Source organism: Epinephelus lanceolatus, chromosome 7, assembly GCF_041903045.1.
Source record: "Epinephelus lanceolatus isolate andai-2023 chromosome 7, ASM4190304v1, whole genome shotgun sequence".
Taxonomy (NCBI): Eukaryota; Metazoa; Chordata; class Actinopteri; order Perciformes; family Serranidae; genus Epinephelus; species Epinephelus lanceolatus.
In genome coordinates, this window is record NC_135740.1 from 9,471,157 (window position 1) to 9,497,709 (window position 26,553).

General features: G+C 40.5%; 1 protein-coding gene across 3 annotated transcripts in view; it reads right to left on the reverse strand.

The window, feature by feature from the left end:
* Nucleotides 1-26,553, reverse strand: part of aff2 (AF4/FMR2 family, member 2) — a 225,837-nt gene that overhangs the window by 146,863 nt on the left and 52,421 nt on the right. For all 3 annotated transcript variants that reach the window (XM_078169186.1, XM_078169185.1, XM_078169184.1), the window contains exons 2-4: nt 15,513-15,633; nt 3,547-4,204; nt 1,619-2,052 (exon numbers count right to left, since the gene is read on the reverse strand). In XM_078169186.1, the coding sequence (XP_078025312.1) occupies nt 1,619-2,052; nt 3,547-4,204; nt 15,513-15,633 (1,213 nt within the window). The remainder of the gene's footprint in view (nt 1-1,618; nt 2,053-3,546; nt 4,205-15,512; nt 15,634-26,553) is intronic.

Genomic DNA, 26,553 nt, shown 5'->3' on the forward strand with positions numbered 1-26,553 from the left:
CTAATCAAAAGGGTAAAATGTGGACATTTTGCTCTCATTTGCTGGCACAAAATTAGCAGCAGGATTCTCAAAGTCTTTTATTTGGTCTCTGGTTGTCTGGTTCAATCCCCTGATTTGCTGCTACTTGCTGTTTAAGCTGCAGAACACATCCAATAACTCATCTAACCAGAACAAATACAGCGATGATAAGGTGCTGTAATCAGTCAGTCATTGTCTTCCTCTATCCCTCCTTACTCTCTCTGCCCCCTCCATTTCTTATCATCAGTCTCCCCTTTTTTCCTTCTCATCTCCCTCTCTTCCCCCCCCTCACTCCTGTATTGAGTGTACATTTTCCTTCCAATAAATTCTCCCCGGAATAAATATGAGAGGAGTGAAAACTAAACGGTAAGCAGGCGATAATAGAGCATCCATGGATGTGTGGGTGAAAACAAAGTGAAAGAAACCACTCACGGCCATGAATGTACTTACTCTCTTTCTCACCCTCCATAAGAAAGTGTTGAAAGTAAAGTATATTTTAATTCCCTCCCTGTCTCCCTTGCTTTCTCCTTCTCAGTGCCATATGCTCAAAGCTCCATCTCGGGCTCATTTGGAGTGCTACACACACACACACACCAGCTCTATCAAAGCACAGGAACAGCTGGCTTGCTCGATATGGATGACTACTCGCCTGTCAACCAGTTTCACACAGCACGCGCAGGCACACACACACACACACACACACACACACACACACACGTCATCAAGCCTGGTGTTTCTTGCTGTTTTGAAAAGGAAAGTGAGTGAGAGATAGAGAGAGAGAGACAGCAGGTCGGTGAGTTAAGTGAGTGAGTCAGAGTGAGAGACTTGTGGAGGAGTTTGTATTGTCAAATTCATTTGACATTTCAATTAGCCCAACGAGTGAATATTCACCATGATATCATTTAATGAAATAATACAGACTGGATTTGAAAAAGAAAGTTGTTGTTTTGTCAGCAGATGCCTCAATTATCTGTCATCAACAAAAACCATGTTGTTACATCAGGGTTTGGATGTGGCCAAAAGAGCAACACACTGACAGTCACTTTGTGAAGAATGAGTCTTTAAATAATTACTCTGAATAATATCAAAAGCTAGGACTATATCAAATCAAAGAATATTAGGATTACATATAAGCATCTTCTTCAACTTTTGTGTACATTTCTTGAACAGATATGCAAAATGCAAAATTAATTTTAATGCAAACTGACAATAAACGTGTATCATACTGCATCATACCATACTGTTATTTAGAAAGTTACTAATATGTTTATTCAAGAGTCTGTGTCATTCCTGCTAGTCGCTCTTATCACCATTATTGTTGAGAAGGATTTGTAAAATATTTGGTCCTCTGTAAAAGTTTTGCTTGTGTGTCTTATGGAATAATAACTAACACATGGGCTGTTGTGAAAATTTTAAGAGGTATATCGAAAAATACATTTAAGTAATCAATAATTACTTTGTAAAAAATGACTAACATTATTTGTGACCCAATTGTAAATAATGGGTGATCTGTTACTGTTGGGATAATTTCAACTGTTCAGTAAACCATTCATTAGTAAACAATATGATATAGTTTAAGTCATAGTGGCTGTTCTCTTACCTCCCCTGCGTGGCTGAGACTCAGTTTTGGCAGTTTATTCTTCGCATTCCCAGAGTTTCCACCGTAAGCTTGACTGTTGTTGAATCCCTCGGTGGCCACTAGAGGGGGTTTAAGCTGGGGAGAGTCACTAGGCGCCTGGTCCTGGCCATCCATTGGTCGAACATAGGCTGTGGGCTTCTGCTGGACTGCGATCGGCTTCCCTGATAGGCTACCAGGTGGGAAGGTGGGGGTAGTCAGTCCAGATGTGGGAGTGGTTAAACCGGGAGTGGGTGTCGTCAGAACTGATGTGGAAGCCAACGGGGAGGAGGATGTAGAGAGGTGAGAACCTGTCTCATTTTCAAACGGGGAGGATTTAAAATGTCCACCATTTTCTGTGTTAGTGGAAGACTTAAAATGGCCACCGTCCATGGTGGAAGATCGAAAATTGCCACCATCTGTAAAGGAGAAGGGAAGAGGGAGAAAACCAAAAAGAAAAGTGGAAAAATAACCAAACAACACCTGTTATGGTGGAATATTGCTCTGCGCTGTCAAAATCTAATGACGGTTGAACGCCAGAAATCCTCTCTCCCAGATGGATGGAGCCAATCACAATCAAAGCAAATTATGTGTTGCTTGGTGGTTTGGAAATCATCTGAAAGATGTGGTTATCATCAGATGCAGATGTTAATTTTCAGAAATCCCGCCCAAAAGGTGATAGAGTCTGTTTTGCACTGAAATTATTCACTGAAATTATTCATCAGCACTCATGGCCCCAGCAAATATAAAGTTTATCCATGAATATCAAAATAAAAGGATTCTTTTTTGAAAGTCAGGTTTTATCAACTACATTCTGAAATATTTCCCACTACCGTTGAAGGAACAGTTAGACATTATGGGAAATGCGCTTGTTCTCTTTCTTGACAAGAATTAGACGAAAAGACAGTTACCACATCTGTGTAAAAGCACTACATACAGTATAAAACTAGGGCCAGCAATTTATAAGCTCATGCCATGTTCAAGTCATAATGTTTAGACCCTGGGTCTTCAACAGGGGGTCCTCAGAGCTACTGCAGGGGAGCCGCCTGTTAAAGCAGTTTTAGAAAATGACCCAGATGGCTGCAGCTGATATGTAACTGTCTGTTTAACTACTGTTTGCAAATTCTGATGGCAAAAACAACACTCATTCACAGACATATCAATGCTACACCATCACAGCTCATCTCTGCACACTGTAGTCTGTTTCCATTTGTCCATCAGCACTACATCACATTTGTTGTTCTGATTGAATGCAGGTCCCTACCATTGCATCCAGAGGCATTTTGGTCTACAATCGATAACAACGCTCCTCGGAAGGGATTTCATCTGGCGATGTCAGGCTAAAAATCACTGGAAGTAAAATCTGAGTAAAATTCAATAATAGCTTACACTAATACAATTAATGAAGTTGACTCAGAAGCTACTCAAAAGGTCGTTTCACAAACGACTCAAAATATGTAACATCACAAAATAAGCTATTTTAGGATATTTAAATAATGTGGGTACAAGACTGGAATGCCTGAACACTCCTCAGTCTGGTCTAAAAGGCGGTTTTCCAACATTGCACTAATGCAGTATGACCTTAGCATAAAGACTGGAAACAGAGGCAAACAGCTAGCCTGGCTCCATCCAAAAAAATCCACCTATCAGTACCACCTTGAGATTTAACTTGATAAGTACTAAAAGTTAGAGGTGCTGGTGGGCAGATTTTTTTTAAAACACTGGACAGAGCCAAGCTAGCTGTTTCTCTATGCTTACGTTTTTTATGTTATGCTAAGCTAAGCTAACTGGTTGTTGGCTTTCGTTTAAATATTTAGCAAACAGACATGAGAGTATCAATCTTCTCATCTAACTCTCAGGCAAATATGTGTACCTTGACCTATTCCTTGGATGCCTTTTTGTGTAGGACTTACCTGGGAGAGGAAGGGTTTTGGAGAGGTGGGAAGAGTGTCTTCTCCCAGAAGAAGAGGAAGAGGAGGATGAAGAAGAGGACGAAGGGCTTGAATCCCCTTTTAGACCAAGTTCATCTTTAAGGGAGCTAAACAGGTCTTCGTGCCTTTGCATTTGCTGTTCCTCTAATAAAGTCATTTTTCCTCTTCCACTCGTAGCTGCTGGGACCTGCCCCTGCCCGTTCTGTCCCGACCCCAGAACGAGGCCTGCTCCCTGGGTACTCTGTGAGTGGCCTGCCCTCGACCAGTCCATGGAGCTTCGAGACTTTTTCAAATTCTGATGTGGGATTGTTGTGGTGCATGATGACGATGTGGTCGAAGCAGGAGGTTGCATCGAAGTTGACGATGAGGAAGATGCATTTCCCATTCTCTTGTCCCCACCTCCCTCTGCTCCTCCTCCTCCTCCTGCACCTGTTCCACCTCTCAGGGCCTCATTGAAAAGCTGGGACTCCATAGCGGGTCTCTCTGTTGTTGAAGTGGTTGGGGTCTGCAGGTTGTTGCTGCCTTTGGGGATTCCCACCAAGTGGCTCTGGTTAGAATGGCTGGTTAACAGGTCTTTCATTTCTTCATAGGAGCCCAGCGTGTTCTGGACGCGGCTTGCCAACGCATCACCTTTATTAGTCTGAAAGGAGAAAAGGCAGAAGAAAAAGACAAGAGGGAGGGAGAGAGTGAAGAGTATTAATTAGATCTTCCATTTTTCCATTTCTTTCAGCTTGATGAAAAGCCCTCTTTATTCATCTGGAGAGCAACAGTGAGAGACGGATAGGGTGACCACTGACCAGACATCAGGACGAGATGATTAATTAAACACATGCCACCCTTAAGAGGGTCCAGTCCAGGCTGGAGCAGTAAAATTAATGGGGCAGGAATCATTATGAGCCTGACCCCAGATTCTCAAGCAATCACGGCTTGGAGGACGGTGCGCGCCGCACTGATATATGACGGTATAGCACCTTCAGCTGCTACGTACTAATGCAGAGATGTTCCTCAGAATAGCTCAAGAGTACCTTTTGTGTCAGTCATTGACAGCTTCTTTAATGATGAAACTACACGGTTTGATCATTTGGCGTTTGTGAAAGGACAAGGGCAATCAGCGGGGGTTTTCAGCAAATCTATATTTGGAGTCAGAAAGCCATGGGGGGGGGGGGGGGTGAAAACCAGTAGATTTCTATCCCGTCCTCTGACATTTCTTTTCTACCTGAGTGACAATTGTGAAGCAAAAATTAATCATGAGCCAAGTCTGAATTATGCAAGATCTACAGCCTGTAATTTAATCATGACATTTCATTAGACAAATGATGAACACAGGAAACACTGAACAAGATCAATGTGAAACGTGGCATTGTAATTTTATTGTACATAACTTCTGCAGTTTGATCAATAGATCCAGCCATGAAGGCAAAGGTATCTGACAGCCTCCGCTAATCGACCCTGCAGTAACATGAAGTGACAGCGTCAAATAAAGCTACAACAGCTTTAAAGGTTGAAATGTATGGGAAGGAGTGAATGAGACCCTTTATCTAATTTTCAAGACAGGGTGAAATTGCCTGTATTTGGAGAGGTTAATGAATTCATGAATAATGAATGTATGTTCATAGGAAGTAGGAGCTTAACTAATCTTAGGTAATATTTCTGCAAAGAGCATCAAGTTACATGTAATAATAATGAATAATCCCCACACTGATTGTAGCGGAACTTAACACCAATCATGCAGATCTGTGTGAGGCTGTCAGGGTTGATTTGCAACCCACATCTATTTTCACAGTGGTCAGAAGAATAAAACCACACATCTTGTACATCACTTGCAGCTTCAAGGAAATAATGTATCAGATAATGAACATGATCTGTGTTTTTCTTATGCAAACAGCTCCAGTCAATATCCAAATAATACTGTTATAACAGGCAATGATCCATGGAGAGGTCTTATTGCTGAGGAGGGAAGTCTCAGTGTGTGGGTTTGTATGTGTGTGTTAGACACTTCACTGCCTAAAAAATGAGTGTAGCCCCACCCTTGTATTTGCTCTACTGGAGGGTAATGTAAACATAATTTGATAATAATTGCTATATTTTGATGCCTTTTTTTCATTATCAAATTGATTTGATGGTAATCTATCAACCAGCTGAACAGTGGCACCCCAAGGGGGAGCCAGCGGGTGGGGTGGAGGGCGACAAAATTAGCTCTTAGTGTCTCCAGACAATGCACCAACCAGGTAATAGGAGCTCACAGTGGTGACTCTGGTGCTGGCTGGATTTTCAAAATAAAAGCCCCCAGATGGTAACAGCAGTTGACCTAGGCACGTCTGGACTATGGTGGATTTCAAAAATAAAAGCTCCCAGATGGTGACAAGACCTTACCCAGGAGCATTGGTCAAGGCTGGATTTTCAAAATAAAAGCCCCCAGATGGTAACAGGGGTTCATTGGAGGGCACTGGACAACGAAAAAAAACCCAAAGTTTCTTCCAATTTTCAATAGTTGCAGTGAACTGAAACTCTACTCCAAATTGAAATTACTCTTCATACTTTTTTGTACAGATTTAATTTGTATTTTGAACAGGTCACAAAGTTACATAAGTTACACTTAGGTATGCTTTTTGATTAACTACTACTTCACCATACTACAGATGACATAAATGTTATACTCTCACAGAACTTTAAGCTTGTATTCAACTTTTTGTACTTTTAATGCCTTTAGAAGTACAAAGAATTTCTTTTTTCAGGTTTTGGCTTGCCACCCCAAGATGTTCAGTGGCCCCATCTGGCCAACCTTACAAAATAAATGTCTGGGAGCACCACTGCAGATGAAACTGAAATAGGTTATTTGGTTAGTAGTACAAGTTGCACAACCACCAGGACCACAATTATTTCTTGATTTACTAACCCTTTTTAAATAGGAATTGTGCAAATTTGCAGGAAAGCCCAATCAGTTTTTTTTTCAGCATTGGCAGTATAAATACAAAATTGGGGAGTGCGGCAAAATGCCGCCTACCTACTTTTGTTTATAGGGAATGCGCCTTTTTCACCTCTGTGTTTGATGACATATGGTATGTAATTCGTGTTGGAATTTTAATTTTTTCAATTAAGGACACTGCAGATTTACAGAGGACTCGAAACACAGAATGAAAGAATATCTCTGCAACGATAAAAAAAAATCATAGGTGAACCCTGGATAACAGTCCTGAGTCTAAGATCACAGTTCCCTGTGGTTCTGTAGGCCACAAAAAACACTCAACTCAAATCTATGTGACTGAAAGCGAGATTCATCTCTTCCAACGTGTCTTTCTTCGCCTCACTGTATCCTTCAGTTTTACACTCTAATAAAGCAGCAAAACCATGAAAATACCAAAAAAAATCAAACAGGGCAAAGAATCAAGCCTTATTTACAAAAGATTCATACAAGAAAGGAGAGAATTGCTTTCAAATAATCTTAACAGATGTAATTTCTGTGTGTGTATACACACACACACGCACAAACACTACACACCGTGGCAAGCCAAAGTTAGCTGTGAATAAATTAGCTCATCTCTTCTCCATCTCAGGCTCATGAATAAAAGATCTGGTGGCTGAAGAGGAACAGAAAACACATTTACAGAGAGGCAAAATGGAAAACAGAAGAGAAGGAGAGGATGAATACCTATGTGTGTGTATGTGTGTGTGAGTGTGTGTGAATAGATCATCCCAAATAGCTGCTAACAGCATAACGCTCTTTAACAGGATTAGAAGAGGGATTAGCTAATAGCTGACAGAGAGAATGAATACTGGTGAGAGAGAGAGAGAGAGAGAGAGAGAGAGAGAGAGAGAGACCGAGAGAGAGAGAGACCGAGAGAGAGAGAGAGAGAGAGAGAGAGAGACAGACGGAGAGAGGGAGAGAGAGAGAGAGAGAGAGAGAGAGAGAGAACTAGAGTGACGGACACACGATAGATATACAGGTACAGAGAGAGACTGATGGTAGGAAAAAAAAATGAACAAGAGAGAGACCGGGAATGATAAAAGTTCTATAAATCCTGTGTGATAATGAAAAAGGGCTGATATAGATCTCTAAAGGAGCAGTTCAGTAAGTTCAGTCAGCACTTAGACACAGAGAAAGTACAGTGAGGTCGAAGAGGCCTTGGTAAATCCACTGAATTGTATCAAGTAAAGCAACACACTCAGAAAAAAGATGAAATTGTAAGTGCAGCAAATAAATCAGGAGAAGAAAGTAGCAAGGTGTGCCAAAGCCGTTTTTCAAGTTTAGCAGCAGTGAGAGATAAACTAGGGGAGTATATGGAGGAAAAAGATTAGTTGGAATATGAAACACGTAAACATGTTGTCCCCTGTGAATGATGCAGTCACCCCTTTAGGCCAGTCACTTATAAGATGTATCATTGCATACTTTAGTCTGGTCTTAGTCAAATTCTTCAGCTTTTTTTTAAATTGATTTTGGCATTTTTGGAAGTACTGAGCATGCACTTACTATCAGTGATCTTGGATTATATTGCATCTTTACTAACTTATAATAAACTCTATGTTAAAAGTGCTACCATCAATATTCTAAGCATAAAAATGGCTCCAAATACAATTTGTAATATGAGGGTGTTAAAGTATTTTTCAGTTCCTTATTTTGGTTTTATGGCCTTCTTGTTTTGGTTAAGTCTAGCAGGTCTCATGTAAATTCCAGATGCAGGCAGCTGTTTTCTGTGAAAAAGCTGTCATAAACCAACTGTAGGCTACCCAGCAAACATTCCCAGCTGGCCACCAACATTGTTAGATGTTGATATTTGGTTGAATTTAGTTTGTGACCAGTTCAATATCACGACAACGTCTAATGCCAACGTCAATATGACATTTGACCATCACATTTTGTTGGTTTTAAGTTGTGTTGTTAAGTAACCAAAATCCAAAGGCTTGCCAATGTCATCTTGACGTAGAATGACATTTAGCTCTAAGGTACAGAGAAGAAAACGTCTGCGAAATGTCATGAGGATAATATCCACACAACATGAAATTCTGACATTCTTAGACATTTAAAATATCATCAACCTGCTTGTCATTCCAATAAAAATTTAAGTCTGGCCACCATAAGAGTAAACATTGGCTTATATTCATCACGTGGCCAGAAGCACCACTCCAAATAAATGTTAATAGTGCTTCATAGTGCTGCTGGATGTGTACATAGGCCAGTGTGCTAATGTGTTGACCATATCAGTTTTATAAGGTAATATAGCAATGTTTCACCAGGTTTAGTGTCTATATGTAGCAATATGAAATGAGGTTTTAGTATAAGATAAGTTTTAGATTATCCTTGAACAACAATATTATTTTTACCTACCAAAATATGTGTAGCATCAAAAAATGTGAAGTACTTAAGGTCAGCATTTTAAAGAAAGCTTGGTCAGATTTTCAGGCTTGTTCAGTTAAGCCTATTTAAGCCAAAACTATTATTTAGATTCCACCTTGAAGCATTCCGCAGCCATATTTTGTTAAAAAATAAAAAAAATTAAAAAAAAAAGTGGGGTTTAAAACTAGGGATGTACTGATAGTGAAATTCAGGGCTGATACCAATGGCAATATTTAAAACAACAATTTGGCCAACAACCGATACTGATGAGGTTTTGTTGTGATTTTCTTATTTTCTTATTTTCTCCTTTTGTGCCAGTGAAACAAAGAAATATTCATAATAAAAAAATAGCTTAGCAGTTTTAAGGTCATTTTGTTCTTCATTACACTGCATTTGAACAAGCACAAAGTCAATCATACAAATTTAGTAAACAACCTCTAATAAAACCTTCTTTCACATGAAAGACCTCTAAAAAAAACTGCTTCAAAAGCCTTTTTACAATATGTAATATATCTTAATTCCCTCTCTAATATCTATTTTATATTACTGTGAAAACATCAACAGATTTCTTTTTTAAACAGACGAATTTATTCATGTTTCTTGCCAAAAACCACATTTTACAAGATTACATTTGAACACATCATCGTAACTTTGTAATTTACCCCCACCCAATCCTCATTCTTACTGAGCGCACCATAATGTGACTCAACATAAGATCTCTCTTTGTCCCAAATCAATGTCCTATTGTCCCCGGAAGGATGGGACGTCATTAGTCTGGAGCTCTGCTTTCCAGCGCAAAATTTAAGCAACACAACAGAAAAACATAGACCACTGCCATAGATGAATGTCATCTTATTTGCCAATTTGGCAATGGCAGTCAACAAGGTGAATTTTGCCTGATACTCACTTGTTCTGGCGCTTTTGATCTTATCACACTGACAAAATTTTAAGAATTTACAGATTATATATATTAAAGGTTTTGATTTAGGAGCACATTTTAAAACATTTTGGGGGGAAAAACTGATGAAGCACACACTGTATTAGCTCTTCAAGTACTTGTAAAATGCTAAAATAAATGGAAAACAAGGGAACAAAAAATCTTTTCATTTTGGCTCCAATCACTGTAGTAATTTAAACCCCTTAAAACAGACACTAAAATGCATCATTCACTCAAGAGTAAACCAAATAGCAGCAGTCTGTCTGAAATATCTCAGTTTACACAGCCCATTCATCCTTGCTCTCCCCTCACACACACACACACACACACACACACACACACACACACATCTTGACCTGACCTCAGCACCATTAATTAGTTGGAAACAATTAGTTGGAGTATGGAGGCACCTAGGATTAGATTCATTATGAGAACAACCTCTCATGTGCTGCTGAACCTCGAGCAACGTCTCAGCGCGAAGCTGCCATGTCCTCTGCGTTCAGACACCAGCAGCAGTTAAACACATTCTGTCAAGATTCAAAGCCAGTCTGTCCCAAGGTCGATACACTTGGCGGCATAACCAAGTGTTGAAGTGCCTGGCGGTAGCAAATGAGAGTTAACAAACCAAAATCAATTTTAAACACCGGGGCAGGAGAGTGGCCATGGACTTCATGCATGGCTGGTTCCCTTTCAGCTAAAGAAGAAACAAAGTGATGGCGTCTCAAGTACCTTAGAGCAGAACAGAGCACAACCTTATGCTCGAGGATATTACACTATTGGCCTCAGGGGGAGAGCAATAGCTTGTGATGATCCACAGGCTGTCATCAGCTTTATCATCCACAAAAACAGCATTAAAGTGCATTATGTTACAAAATAAATGTTTGGACAATTGCTGGTAAGCAATAACAATTCCTTTCAATTGATAGCTTGCACAAGGCAAAATTGTTTCATGTGAACCTAAATCACAAAGCGGGGCTGCTTTAGAGGAGAGTGGCCCGTCCTCGCTGATTAAGATGTCGTAAATTTACTCCATTTCCCCAAATGAAATTCTGGTGTCAGGTATGTCCATTTTCCTCCCGTGGAGATCAATCAAAACCTAACAGCGAAATATAAAACTGTCTCCTAAACAGCAACGGGAGAGCACTCTGAGTGGAGAAAGCAGCACTCTGTGTAGCGATCACAGCTCAGCCAGGTTGTAAAGACGAATGTGTGCTGTGTGTGATGTTATCATACAGGATCGCTTTGTCCGTAACTCCAAACTGATAGACAGTCACTGTTTGCTTGACTTTTGAAAATAATTATTTTTCGGATTCAAAGTTTTGAAATAGTCTTCTTGGAAATATTATTATTAACTTGCTTTATAAGTTTGATGAAAAGACAATTATGTTGTTATGTGCAGAGCTGAAAGGCACATAAACTATCTTAAGCCCCATTCAGACAGGATTAACATTTCAGAGGAAGGTGAGGATTGAAATATTTGCCATGCTCCTCTGTAATTTAACTCATTGTTCCAGACAGCATTTCAAACATAATACAATTACAGGATCTATACTGTAATGGACATTCAGCAGGACAAAGCCAGAAGCCTCAAAGAGACGTGAGGCAAGACACCGACATGAATTCTGAGTCAAAAGTTGTCCTCCTTCTCAGAGTCATGACTCAGTCAAAACACACAGAGGCGAAACCAATAATGATATCATCTGGTGTGACTAAAGGTGCTCACAGACTTGGGCATACTATAAGCGGAGCGGACTCTGCGAGGAATGTCTGCAGTCATTCAGGCTTCCGTAGTCGAGCGCACTTCGGCATTGTAGTTTCCTGTAAAAATGTCCGTGAAAAATCCCCGCGATGTGAAAAATGCATGCCGAGCAGTCTTTTGTGTGACACTGCTGCGTGGAGCAGAGTCCGCATGGTCATAAAATCTGAGCTTTGCGCACACAGGGCTTGCGGACGTCCGCTTTTAGTCCGGGCAGACCTCCGCGGAGTCTGCCCCGCGTATGTTCCGCCCGAGTATGTTTGGGCCTTAACACTACCTGAGGATATCATTATCTAAGATGTTCATCACAAATGAACTTCAATAAATTTGCTTAGAAATCTTAAAAATCTCCTTAAAACTGCAGAACTTGGCAGAGAATCACTGTGTTTTTGAGTTCTATTTCATATCAGGTCAACACCGAGTAATTAAATGATAGCTGTCTGTATATCCATGGGTACACTGCAAAGTGTAACTTTTTATAGCTTATTTGGCACACCTTTAATGGAGCCAAATGTTAAAAAAAAAGGCTCTTTAGGGAATACCAGTACCTTCCTGTAACCCATCTGACAAGCTTTTATGGGGTCTACCTCTCCTGGTGGCTTTAAATTTTCTGTTGACATATTGGTTCCCAATTATGTCAATGTGTTGGTGTTAGGGTTGTCACGATACTAAAATTTCAAACTCGATATCGATACCCAGGAAAATATTCAATACTCGATACCATTTTCAATACAGCAGCAAAAAATTAAGAGGCATGTAATTTTTTAAATAAAGATCAGAACAGTAACATCAATGATAACAACAAAAAATCCCCCCAAAATAAATAACAACCAGAAACAAGATCTGTCCATACAAATGTATTAATCTACAGCCCTGTTTATTTTCTGTGCTTCTGGTGAATTGGCACCATATTTTCGTTGCTGATCAAATAGAGTTGGTAGTTTAGGCTCAGGATGCTCCTGTTTCTACCTCACTATGTCATCAGAGAACCAGGGGTTACGGGAGAAACCAAACGTTTTTTCAGCTTCAATCTGTGACTTTACAGTTAACATAACTTTTCAGACACACATAATTGTGTTGTCCTGTTAAACAAACATTGTCTATTAATGTTACAGACGGGCATGACTGATAAAGTTTTCTGCTTAGCTCCCACATTAACGTTAGAAGTTATATTTTATTTTGATGCTGGCGACACCAGCTGCTCAGCTGCTAGTGAGGGGAGGGGCTGTACCTGCCGTCTGCAGCGTGCTGTGTTCACATGCACAGCGACGACAACAAGCCGGGTTGCAGCGAGGACTCTGTGCCTGCCAGACGCTGCCTGCACAGCGCGTGTCCGTCGGACCCGTCGTGCGCACCCGACAGGCGCTGAGGTGGCGTGCACTGTTAGTATCGATACTTTTGTAAATTAGTATTGTATCCGGATACAGCGTTTGAGTATCGATACTTTTCAGAGTACTGATACTTTTGACAACCCTAGTTGGTGTTAGCATGTTTCAACTTATCAGACTAGCAAAAACAGGTTTTACTTACTCCATTTCCACACAAAAGTCAAATTTCACACATGTCACACAGTCAAAACAAGCAGTAGAAAAAAAACTACAGAGATCCACTTTAAAATAAAAAGTTGTCATCTCAGACAGGATTTAAATTACAGAAGGACCTGAGAGTTAAACGAAAAACAGTGGGTAAATGTGGCTGTAATTATTACTGAAGTGGGGGTAAAAAAAAAATGGGTGGCATGCCTTTGTTTCGATGACCCATTATTTCGAAACCTCAATTGTCAAAAACTGTCCAGTTCAACTGAAAGCCCATTTGTCATCCCATTATTCCTGAAACAAACACCCATTGCTCTGAAAATACACACTCTCCCTGCAGTTAAAAAGATTCATGACCTCCAGTCAATCAGTCCTGCCGCTATATTTTTTTCCTACGATGGCGAAATCATGACTCGCTCTATCTACTCTGCCTCTCATTGACTTACCCTGATATTCTTACCGTAAAACTCACCAGTTTCACTCCTCATGCCAAAACCAAACCAACCCAACCAACACAAGGATATTAGCCAGGCAACAAGCTCCAGGGATGAAAAATGAGCCAAGAAATGCAGTTCCTGAAATGGCCACTTGAGGCTGGCTCCAGAGGCCAGTCGATCCCCATACACCCTCATGTTAAAATGCCCAAATTTGAAGCAGAAATAAACATGCTTACACCCAGGTAAAATAAAATTCGTTTGGTTTTCGTAGCCTTATAATTATGCTTTTATATATATATATATAGCAAGGGCCTTGCTTTAGAGAGGTCGCCATCTTGCGCCGCCATGTACGTACGGCAGACCGAGCGGACAATCCAGCCAGCCAGAGAACGCGTTTCGCGTGTATAAATGAACAAACGAAGACAGCGGAAGGAAGGAAGAAAGAGGAGGAAACAGCAGAGAGTGTTAGTAGTTCGTCGATAGAGAGTAGTAAAAAGTTTTTTTAGTTATAAAGTTTGCGAATGGACCACACTTACCACGCAACAGGAGAGAATGAACCCGAACCGTCATCTGCGAGGAAAAGAAGCTTCACTCCTTGTGATGCACTCTCTGCGGCGCTTTTCCTCCTGATGATATATCTCCCCAACGATGGCAGCAGTAGCACCGAATCCCATTCTGTGCATTCAGCCTCTCTTCTCACCCGCTCAGCATCAAACACATGGAGTTCCTCATCTGTATGCTCCGGCTCAAACAGGTATGGCTCTGGGTCTGTGTCCGCTACAAGAAACTCTTTAAAATCGCGTTCAAAGTCGTCCATTGCAGCTGCTATAGTCCGGAGATATTGCTAGGCTAAATAAACAGCTGAGCTCTGTTTACCGGCTACGCTGTCAGTCAGTGTGCAGGCTGGAGATTAGCGGAGCAGAGAGGGGAGGGGGGTCCCCACTTAGTACGGTAAACGAGTATGTGTTATGAAGTGTGTCTGTTACGCTAGAAGAGTCAGAGTTTGGGACGGAGTGGAGTGTTACCGGAGTTTCTGGAGTGCTCAAATAAACGGGCCTTTTTCCCGAACACTCCTCTGGTCTCCTGCTTGTGAGGGATTCATTACAATATCGTAACATGGTTTAGATTTCTAAATAAACATTCACCTCGTCGCTAGATAGACCTACTCCTGAAAAAGTCGTGCGCAAGGCTTTTTATCCCTATGAGGCCACCGTCATTTACCCGACGGGATGAGCGAGTGAGCCCTGCAATCTAGAATTTGACCACTGATGTCACTGTTTTCAACCCATTTTACACACTGGCCCTTAAAAAAAAAAAAACAAAAAAAAAAAAACAAGATGACACAAGTCCATTATTTTGTACAGTCTATGGTAATAGCAAGACTAGGGCAGGCCATGCCTTCACCATGGTAGGAAAAAAAAATGTCATCTGTCTGCATAATAATTAGTGTGCGCTTGTTTGGGAGATTGTGTATTTTCAAAACAATGGGCCTTTGGAGCAATGGATGTTTGTTTTCAGGTTAGTAGACTGTTGAACAAAAAGGCTTTCAGTCCACTGGGACATTTTCAGATTATTGGGGTTTTGGAAAAATGGGCAGTCCCCTGAAAAAATTACCCACATACTTGTAAGGTTAAAATCACCCCACCTCCACTAGCGCAATACATCCTGTCCAAATGGGGCTGTAGATGGAAGCAAGGGCAAACAGCTAAAACGGCTAACGTTCACATGGCTCTCTCCAAAGTTACAAAATATGCCAACCAACACCTCTACAGCTGAATAATGAACATGTTCTTTTAGGTTGAGTTACATGCTGTAAATATTCCTTATCTTACTTCCTGTCTCTATGATAATGACCTCTCAGCTCACTTCACACACAGACAAAAGAGTGGTATAAATCTTATCGTCAAACTCTCTAATTATCTACTTATTAACTACTCATTATCATTCTTACTTTATATGGTTCTCCAAACAAGTTGAATCCAGTTGAGAACAGATCTTCATCCTGTTGGACCTCCTGGTTCCTCCTCTCCCACTCCCTCCTCTTCAGGGCGCTGCGATCCGACTCCAGATGACTGCAAGGACACAAAGAGACAAGCTTGTTAGCATCTCCCGCTGAGGCCGACACATTGCCTGCCACCAATAAGACCCACTGGTTTTTAATGAGTACTGCTAACAAGTAATTTTTTGGATCTACAAAGAGCATTGGCTGAAATTCTTCTCCTGCTGTGTGATTAGAGTAGCTGGGTAGCTGGTTAAGGGAAATAACAGGGTGAATCATGTCTGAAAATGACTCAAATTCCACATAACACATAAGCAAGGGAGAAAGACAAATGAGAGAAACACTGAATCCTGGTTAAAGTATCAAAGTGACAGCAAGAAAAGGAGAATCCAACAGAAGATAAGCAATGTAGGTAAAAATATACAACTTGATTTATATAGCTGAATGGTTTGTTTAACATTACTAATAATATTTAGACATAGACTACTTATCAAACCTGGCTCTCTGACATGTCTCTGGATATGATTCGGTTTCCATTTACCTCACTTCCAACACATGCTGTCTTCCACTGAAACTAATATCCTGATAATCCCTTCTCTATTAAACACACAAACGGTGACCTAAGTGTTTGCACTGACAGTTTCACAGAATATATGGAATGTTTTCTGTCTCTTTGAATCAGCTCAGCGCTGACTTTAAGTAGTTATTTTTACTCTAGACTTTTGAATGAACTCCAGCAGTCTTAAATTTGACTTGTAAAGGCTGCTTGATCTTCAAACTCCCATAAAGTGCTCATCCCATGCTACTACTGACCCTTATGTCACCCAGAAGTTTCAAAAAAGCAATTGCCCGTAGCTCGGCTGTGCCTTGTATCTGTATCTGCAGGAGACAGTTTGATTCAAACACAAAATAGTTTTGAGTTTTGTTTGTCGGAACAAGATCAGCCAAGGTTAATATATTTCGAAATTCATGAGGAATAGTGCAAAGGTTGTTTCATTTAAAGTTACTCTTCCTATTTGCTGCAAAAGGTCTGGTGTGTCTTTAAGATGTGAAGGAATAGTGGGGAAAAACTAATTGTCCACACACAGGATCAATATCACACTCTCATGTCTGTGGGTTCAGCATGGCGCTGGAGCCAGGAGACATTTAGCTTAGCTTGGCATAAAGACTGGAGGGTGAAACAGCTAGCTTGGCTGTCTAAAGTAAAGTTAAAAAGTATTCCTAAATATCAAATATCAAATCTCATTTCTATACACAAGCAGAAATTTAAACAAGTTGGGGATTTGAGTGGAGTTATGGGGATCATGTAACTATCTTATTTCTTTAAAAGCAAGTATGTCCATCCACCCAGCACATCACTATACCCGACAAGAAAAAGTTACAGCATGTAGCTAACCCCTAAATATGAAATTTCAACAACATTTTTTTAAATTAATCCAGCTTTGAGACAGAGGGCTGCAGCAAGCAGCTGGGAAAGAGGCTACAATGTAACTACTTGGGGGCAGGTGCGCCCTGTCAGTTTACATCCATGAAAGGTGCCTGTTATTGCCACTGACAGGCTCAGATTATTATTACAAGTGTCTTACAACAGTAGCCTACAGACAGGACCCTACAGGAATGTAGACACAAAATCCAGTCCCTCCAGGATGTTGCAATATTGCAATCACAAAAATTACTGCACAACCTTGCAATTTGACCAGTCACCACAACTTAACCACTAATTAATTTTACAATATATAACGGGTAGAAGTATGACAAGTAGAGATGAGATTACATCACAGAGACTGTCCTTCAGCTCTGCGTTTAACAGCAACAGCTGTTTGTCAGCGATCACAAATAGATTCTAATTCTGTGCGAAATCCATGATAGCATGACAACTATTTTTGCCATTTTCAGTTGCCCCCCAGAACTTTGTAGAATAGTTGCTGTGAAATCGGGCATTTCTGGTCACAATAATCCCAAAAACAGTCCACAAAATCTTGGAGGGACTGCATAATGTTGTGAGACACTTATTAACAATCTAAGCCTCGAAGGAGCTCACCTGCTCTGAGTGATTAGTCTACACTGTAGCCTGTTTTGCCTCTACTGGCCTTTGTACTCTCACTTAACACTGAATCAGTTTTAAAAAACTGTTGTTCCTTCGAGTCACTCAGACACAAAAACATGGAAAATAGGGTCCAGGTTGAAAAATACTGGAGTTACCCTTTGAACCACAATTTGTTGTTTCTACACAACTGTTGGGTTGTTTCCCTGCTTCCAAGCCTCATGCTAATTTTATCATATCCTGGCTCCGGGTTAGCACAAAGACATGAAGGTGGTATTGATCTTCTTATGTAACTCTCAAAAAGAAACAACAAATAAAAAAAAAAACAAATTTCCACAAATGTTTAACTATTCCTTTCTACAGCCTGCGTTATACTAGTGAAACGCATTCACAATGAATGAGGCCAAAACCAGTCCACCAGTGCATAAGGAAATTCACTGCCTGAAATCATGACCAAGCATCTTTATATACATGCTATGAGGGGAACCAACACACACTTTATTGTTCATGCTGTTTAACGCAGCAGTAAATTGTCTGTTCCTACAATATTAGCCAGGGCTCAAAAAGGCTACCCTCTTACAGTTTTTCTATTTATAATAAGGTCAATATGATGTAACATATGCCATTAGCTGGGTACTTTCATTCATGAGTGCATTCATTTTTAACGTAGGTGGGCCCAGTGGGAACTGAAGTCCTAATCCAAGCAGTGTTTATGACATGCTGTACCCAGTGAACCACACCATACTGCAAAGGACAGAAGCATTTATGTCCTGTCACAGTGTCATTGGACGGATCCCAATAAAATTTGCTTTTAATCTTTCAGCATTCCTACACTACTGCTATCAACTATGCTTTTCTGTCTTCAAAGCCTGAATTATTGCTCCTGGGTATGATTCAAGATTGTTTCTTGTGGCATTTAAAATATGAGACAGCTGACAGTAAACAATGCTACGAATGACTGGAGAGTGGTCTGTAGGGATTAGAGAGGGTGGTGAACGCCAGGTTTTTAGAACATTTTTCTTATGTAATCAAGTGTTTTTAGCGAAAACCCCCTTTCACTGCACAGTTAACGATTCACCCTGCCCTCCTAAACTTTTTCAGTCACCAGCCTCCACTGAGAAATCTACAAGCTGGCAGCCAAATTCGAATCTCAGAAGTACAAAGTAATGTGTGTGCATTACGTGTGTGTGTGTGTGTGTGTGTGTGTGTGTGTGTGTGTGTGAGTACGAGTTACGCACAAGGCTGTGGCCTGCTGACCCCACAAAGGGCATCCTGTTTTACCACATCCACCGCTGAGAGATGAGACAGGCCGGCTAATTAGCGATCAACACAATTAAAAGAGACTTTCTCTATTTCTCCAGCAGACCTTGCCTTCAACATTTAGTCTGTCAGCAAGATGTGAGTGGGAGGGAGAAAGAGCGGAGAGGCAATGAGAGGAAAGAGGGGGGGGTGGGGGGGGGCGGGGGGGCGAGTGGGGGGTTCACGGAGACCCACGGGAGAAAAAAAAAGACCCAGTTTCAGGGCAACAGACAGTCTCTTAAAAAGGAAAGAAAAATAACAGAATGATGAAAGACAGAGTGGAGGGATGGGGAGAGGAAGGTAGAATGAGAGGAAAGGAGGAGCAAAAGGAGCGGTGGGAATACCAGACAAAATGATTGACAGGTTAGGTGTTTGTGTGTGTGCATGTGTGTTACAGCAGTATGCGTAGACGTGATCATTGTGTGTGCTGGGACTGCTGGTTGACATGTGCATTGTCTGTCAGTGCAAAAAGATAACTGACAGAGCTGTCACTACGACAAACACACACATGTACAGTACACACACACACACACACACACACACACACACACACACACACAGTGCTGCAGTCCCATGCCACAGATCACTGTCTCCGTCTTTGTCTGTCACGCACTAGACGTTCACACAGAGGGAATCAGGTCAGATGAGGTAATTAACACATCCAGGATTTATTTCCCAGCATGCGTCATGAACAGAGTACGACACTACCTGTCACACACAGGTTAAACTGCCGCTCTGCCTTTTTACACATCAATGAATAGTCCAGTACCTTTCAATCATATCCATGCAAGTGCACAGGTGGCTACTACAACTTGTAACTCATCATTTCTCCACTCATCTGTTCATGCTAACCCTACTTGCTGCAACTCACTCCACCACCCTGACATTATCCTTATGTTATATATTTTTTGGGGGTATTGTTGATTTAACTGAAATTTATTGTTCACATAACAAGGGATTTTAGTTCTCCTAGCAGAGTCCTTGTTGCCGCTTGGATTGTTTCAGAGCTTTTTTCAACTAAACCAAACCATTGACATTCACACTTCATTTGTCGCCAAGAAATCAGTTTACTGTATATTTTCTGTGTTTGTTTTGACTTAGGTACTTAGTTGGCAAAACTGAAATGACCACAAAGAGGATATCTAAGTTTTCTGATGTGCTAGGGCTGTGCTAGTTTCAGACTGACAATTGTCAGGTTTTCATCTAAATACAGCACAAATTTTAATTACATTTTCAAAAAATCAGCAAAATAAAATGCAAATCTATGCATAATTTAAAAAATGCAATATTTTGACATTTTCCAGTTTCCAATTTTTCAAAAAATGAATTTCTATACAAAACATAAATGTCTTCCTTTAACTTATGATACTTTTTGACAACCATGGAGAATAATACATTAATTACTTTATGCCCTGAACTACTTGGTGTAAGATTTAGCAGTATTTTGCTGAGGTAAATTTCTCTCATTTTCAATCTGATTCACTACACCAATAGATTAAAAATTCATCAAAACATAACTTATTTATGGTGATGCCTCTGCATTAAACACTTCAGTGACTTAACCAGCCACAGAAAAAGAGGAGAGAAATGAAACACTCCACAAGTTAGTCTTTTCAATGTCAACCCTACAGCTTTACCAATGCTTTTAGATAAGCAACATTATTGCTGAAGTCAGCTAATAGCGTTGCTAATGTGATGTTAGCTTCAGGCCCTCTGACTTAAAACTGCCTACTCGAAGCTAGTGCATTTCATTTGGCCTTATTAGCTTTATTAACGTTACGCGACTCACCAATTCAGGAGTTTCTCTTCTTCACTCAACAGGTTTCAGTTAGCAGAGCCTCTATAGTAAACATCTCAGGCTTATAACAAAGTCATGTTTGGCAAAGTTAAATTTTGTTTTCTCTTCTTTTGAAATCAAAGTTTTGCAGCATGCCCTCTGACTACCACTGACTCGTGTAAATTTACTGCAATGCGCAATTTTTTTTCCCCGTAAGGTGCCGAGTGCATGACCCGCCCTACTCTTCTTCTGATTGGCTAGTACTAGTTACCTTCATTAGTTTGATTGGTTAGGATTAGATAAAGAATATCAGGATAAACCAATCGGAGGCAGAGTAAGCCAGAGGAGGGCGGGTTATGCATTCACGGGAAAACAAACTGTTTTGGAGAAATATTTTGAATGATGTTTTCAGTATGATGTGCTGCACACCTGCACTCTGATTGGTTAGGGCACACCGGTATTATTAACCCGTTCAGGCCTGGTTAGTTTTTTAATTTTTGGATTAGTCATGTCTCCAATGCATCATATTCTTCACTTTCTACACAGGCCCAGGCCCTCAGAAAAGCCGTTAAGCCTTGCAGTAAAATTTTCCCAGTGGCCATTCATGGTACTGCTGAAAAAAATGTATTTATGTATTTATGTATGTAAAACTTTCCTCAGTTTGCTGGTGTTTCATCTATTTGCAAGCATTTTTAAAACTGCATTGCATTGACCTCAATTCCATGAAGTTTTGAAAAATGGGCAAATATGCACAATAGATGCAGTATCATCATAACTTAGGAATTCAAATTTGAGTTCAACTTTGAAAGATAAATATTCAAATAGTATCTGTGTTTTGATCCTCATCCTCATATTTAGTTTTTGATGATATCACATTGATAAATACAAGATGGCAGCTGGATCTGTTAGTTTTTCAGCACTACTGATAGATAATGGTAAAACATCCACTTTTGAAAGAAAAAAGGAAGAAAGGAGGGAAAGAAAGAAAGGAAGGAAGATAAGGACAGATGATGGACAGGCGGACAGACAGATGGATGGTTTGGTGGGGATTAATAGCAGTGGTGATATCAGCAGTGGGCATACTGTCGATGTTGATATTTTCACTGAATGAAAATGTAGCGATGGCAGCTTTCTTTCCTACCACTCTGCTTTCCTTCTGTGTGTTAATGTGTGTGTGTGTGTGTGTGTGTGTGTGTGTGTGTGTGTCCTGAAGTAATGCTGATAGCCAGAGTAAGCTCTGGGAATTTAATCTCAGCAGAGCTATGCTGTGCTCCCCTGATAACTGAACGCATACACAAACACACACACCGATGTCTGAAACACAGCCTCATCACCCTCTCATTCACTTTCACTACACAGAACTTCAGTAACGCGCTCTCCCTTTCCTCAGCAAGTGTGCCCATTAGCAAGGCACTGAACCTGCAACTCAGCAGGCTGTGGGAGCAGGACGCTGCCTAGTACAAAAACAGATTCCTCTCCTTCATGAATGAAGGTTAATCACAGGGGTTATCGTGGGAAAACCAGACTTTTTCAGCTGTAAGTAGTACTAGGATACATTTAATAAAAAGTGCAACTGACAGGTTTGCCATTAGACGACAATTTATATGTTCTTATAGTAAAATGTGTACGGAACTGTGCTCAAACTATGGTATTTAGTTTTATTTATTATATTGACTTAAATTATATAATGCAGAACCCTTACATTTAGTGCCAGTAAAAACTGAAAGCTGTTTCCAGCAAACCGCACGGCAGCCAGATGTTGAAGCTGGTCAGCGAATTGAGTTGAACACGTTTCAGTTTGTGTGTTCAGTCGTCAGTAGGAAGAAAGGCTCCAGTCTGCATATGTCATCATGAGAGTTTCTGGAGCTGCTTCATTGAAAATCAACTGGAGCCTGACTTTGTGGACTCACGCTGCATTTGTGTCTTATGGGAATAACTGTCAGAACAGTTCAAGGCAGCCGCTTGGAAATATATTTTAAATCATTTGAAGCCATGAAGACATTTTGTCAGTGAGCCAATACCAGAACCCAAAAAACCAAAGCAGCCAAATGGAATCCAGTCGTCACTATGTGTTGTGAAGACTTTTCACACCAAATATGAGTTTTTCACTTGAAACCGAGCAGGTACAGTCGTTAAATTCTTTTGTGTCTCTTTGTAGTCATTTTGAGTCTCTTTGTAATTGCTTTGTATCTCTTTTTAGTCATTTTGTGTCCCTTTGTGGTTCTTTAACAATGTCTTTGTAAATCTCTTTGCAGCTAATTTGCATCTCTGTGAAGTCGTTTTGTGTCTCTTTATGGTCATTTTGAGTCTCTTCCTGATTGGTACATGTCTCTTCCAATTATATATATCGCAGGTGCAAGCCAGGGGAGAGCTCTGACACTTTGGGCCCCTGGGTCTACTGGGTCCAGTAAACCTGTTCAAAGTAAATCAGTGAAGAACACGTAATAAAAACCAGACTAAAAACAAATCTAGGCACACATAGTAGCTAATCCAACAACCAACTAAAATATGACAAACCGATGAACTAAGGAGAGAAAAAAAGAAAAAAAGGGGGCACAAGTATAAATAAAATACCAAATAAATGCGGTAGCCGCATTCGTTATAAAAAGAATAGTACTATTTTCCTTCTGTTGTTTCTTTCTTTATATACGTAAAAAGTAAGACCAAACTTTATAAAACTTTTGGGTCATTATTAATCCCCGCAATAAGAGATTCAAAGGAGATAGTGTCCATCATTAGGTTTTACTATTTATCAAAAACATTCTATCTCTGACTCCTTCAGTGGCAGAGAACAATCCTTGATGTGCCAATAAAGCCTACCAGTGCAAGTCCATATATTTGTTTGGATACAACTGGTGGTAGGAGAGACCTGTCTCCTAATAGGCACAGCTGGAGAGACTCTGGCAATGAAACCACTACTTTTACTTTTGACAATTACTTTTCAAAAAGGAGAAACAGCCCCGCATTAAATGAAAGAAAAGTACCTGCATCCTTTCAGCACCTCCAACAGTAACTGTCATCCATGAGTCCCATTATCAAAAGGTCTAACTAGCATATGATAATACCTTTGCGTAATTTAGTGTGTAAATTTGCCTACAGCCTCTCTAACTGACCACCTGTCACCCATCAGCCATTATATTATTCCATATATACTCATCTGTGATGATATGTGGGTATACATCGTTCACAGTTACCACACAGTGTTTTTCATAATTTTATTTTTTTCAAAAAGGTGATTGTGCACTTCTAGACATATGTAAATAGGGTAATAATTTGTTCTCCTTGTTACATAAAATACCCCCCAAATATTCTTTATGCTGCTCTTAAATTGTCACCAAATAAATTGCAAAAGTCATCTTTAAGCTCCTGAAAGGATCGTAGAACGTTGGCTCTGTACAAATCACTGACTTTCTTAATACAGAGTAGTTTTTTTCCTTATTCAAAGTGATGGATTGTTCTTGAAAGAAGAACATCCTTGCTTAAATTGAGTGACATGTAACACCCAGAATGAGTGCCCCAGAATTGTATTGCAACCTTATGCTTGTCATGTGACACTGGGCCTCATGCAGATTTTTTTACCTAGGCCTATATTTCTTTTATATTTTCTCTTAGTTTTCTGTTAAGAGAAAAAACAAGAGAAGAAAAAATAACAGAAGTCAACTCCAGATGCACCAAAGTTTCATTACCACCCAAAGGTGAGTTGAATGATGAATTCTGCTTGATCATAAGTTGGAGTTGTGTGACCGACATTGATTATTAGCATAGATGATGCCCCCTGAATACTGAATAAGGGCAGGTATGGTGCCATTCTGGCACATGCCAGTACAGTACAGGCCAAAAGTTTGGACACACCTTCTCATTCAATGCGTTTTCTTTATTTTCATGACTATTTACATTGTAGATTCTCACTGAAGGCATCAAAACTATGAATGAACACATGTGGAGTTATGTACTTAACAAAAAAAGGTGAAATAACTGAAAACATGTTTTATATTCTAGTTTCTTCAAAATAGCCACCCTTTGCTCTGATTACTGCTTTGCACACTCTTGGCATTCTCTCCATGAGCTTCAAGAGGTAGTCACCTGAAATGGTTTTCCAACAGTCTTGAAGGAGTTCCCAGAGGTGTTTAGCACTTGTTGGCCCCTTTGCCTTCACTCTGCGGTCCAGCTCACCCCAAACCATCTCGATTGGGTTCAGGTCCGGTGACTGTGGAGGCCAGGTCATCTGCCGCAGCACTCCATCACTCTCCTTCTTGGTCAAATAGCCCTTACACAGCCTGGAGGTGTGTTTGGGGTCATTGTCCTGTTGAAAAATAAATGATCGTCTAACTAAACGCAAACCGGATGGGATGGCATGTCGCTGCAGGATGCTGTGGTAGCCATGCTGGTTCAGTGTGCCTTCAATTTTGAATAAATCCCCAACAGTGTCACCAGCAAAACACCCCCACACCATCACACCTCCTCCTCCATGCTTCACAGTGGGAACCAGGCATGTGGAATCCATCCGTTCACCTTTTCTGTGTCTCACAAAGACACGGCGGTTGGAACCAAAGATCTCAAATTTGGACTCATCAGACCAAAGCACAGATTTCCACTGGTCTAATGTCCATTCCTTGTGTTTCTTGGCCCAAACAAATCTCTTCTGCTTGTTGCCTCTCCTTAGCAGTGGTTTCCTAGCAGCTATTTGACCATGAAGGCCTGATTGGCGCAGTCTCCTCTTAACAGTTGTTCTAGAGATGGGTCTGCTGCTAGAACTCTGTGTGGCATTCATCTGGTCTCTGATCTGAGCTGCTGTTAACTTGCGATTTCTGAGGCTGGTGACTCGGATGAACTTATCCTCAGAAGCAGAGGTGACTCTTGGTCTTCCTTTCCTGGGTCGGTCCTCATGTGTGCCAGTTTCGTTGTAGCGCTTGATGGTTTTTGCGACTCCACTTGGGGACACATTTAAAGTTTTTGCAATTTTCCGGACTGACTGACCTTCATTTCTTAAAGTAATGATGGCCACTCGTTTTTCTTTAGTTAGCTGATTGGTTCTTGCCATAATATGAATTTTAACAGTTGTCCAATAGGGCTGTCGGCTGTGTATTAACCTGACTTCTGCACAACACAACTGATGGTCCCAACCCCATTGATAAAGCAAGAAATTCCACTAATTAACCCTGATAAGGCACACCTGTGAAGTGGAAACCATTTCAGGTGACTACCTCTTGAAGCTCATGGAGAGAATGCCAAGAGTGTGCAAAGCAGTAATCAGAGCAAAGGGTGGCTATTTTGAAGAAACTAGAATATAAAACATGTTTTCAGTTATTTCACCTTTTTTTGTTAAGTACATAACTCCACATGTGTTCATTCATAGTTTTGATGCCTTCAGTGAGAATCTACAATGTAAATAGTCATGAAAATAAAGAAAACGCATTGAATGAGAAGGTGTGTCCAAACTTTTGGCCTGTACTGTAAGTGTAGAGGCACTGGATTTGATCGGCATGGTCTGACTAAATTGGGGCAATTTGAAACAGCTCAGCAGTCATTCATGCATCTCATCAGATGGATCTGAGTGACCTCCAAGAAACATGCTCTCTGCATAAGAACTGGATGGTCAAGGCATCTAAAAGCAGTATGTCAGCCATTCAGAAGCTGAACACACACAATATCATCCGAGGCTTTTTATAGTCTTATCTGTTGCAACATTATCAAGTTGACAAAATACAAACATAGACAGACTGACATATAAACACCTGTCAAAATACTCAAACTGCTTCTGTAGTAGTTGCTACAACAATAGGTGTCACCAGGACCACATTTTGCCATGATGACACACCCTCCACACACACAGAACACAATCCTAGCAGTCTCGATGTTGTCACTGCTGGTAA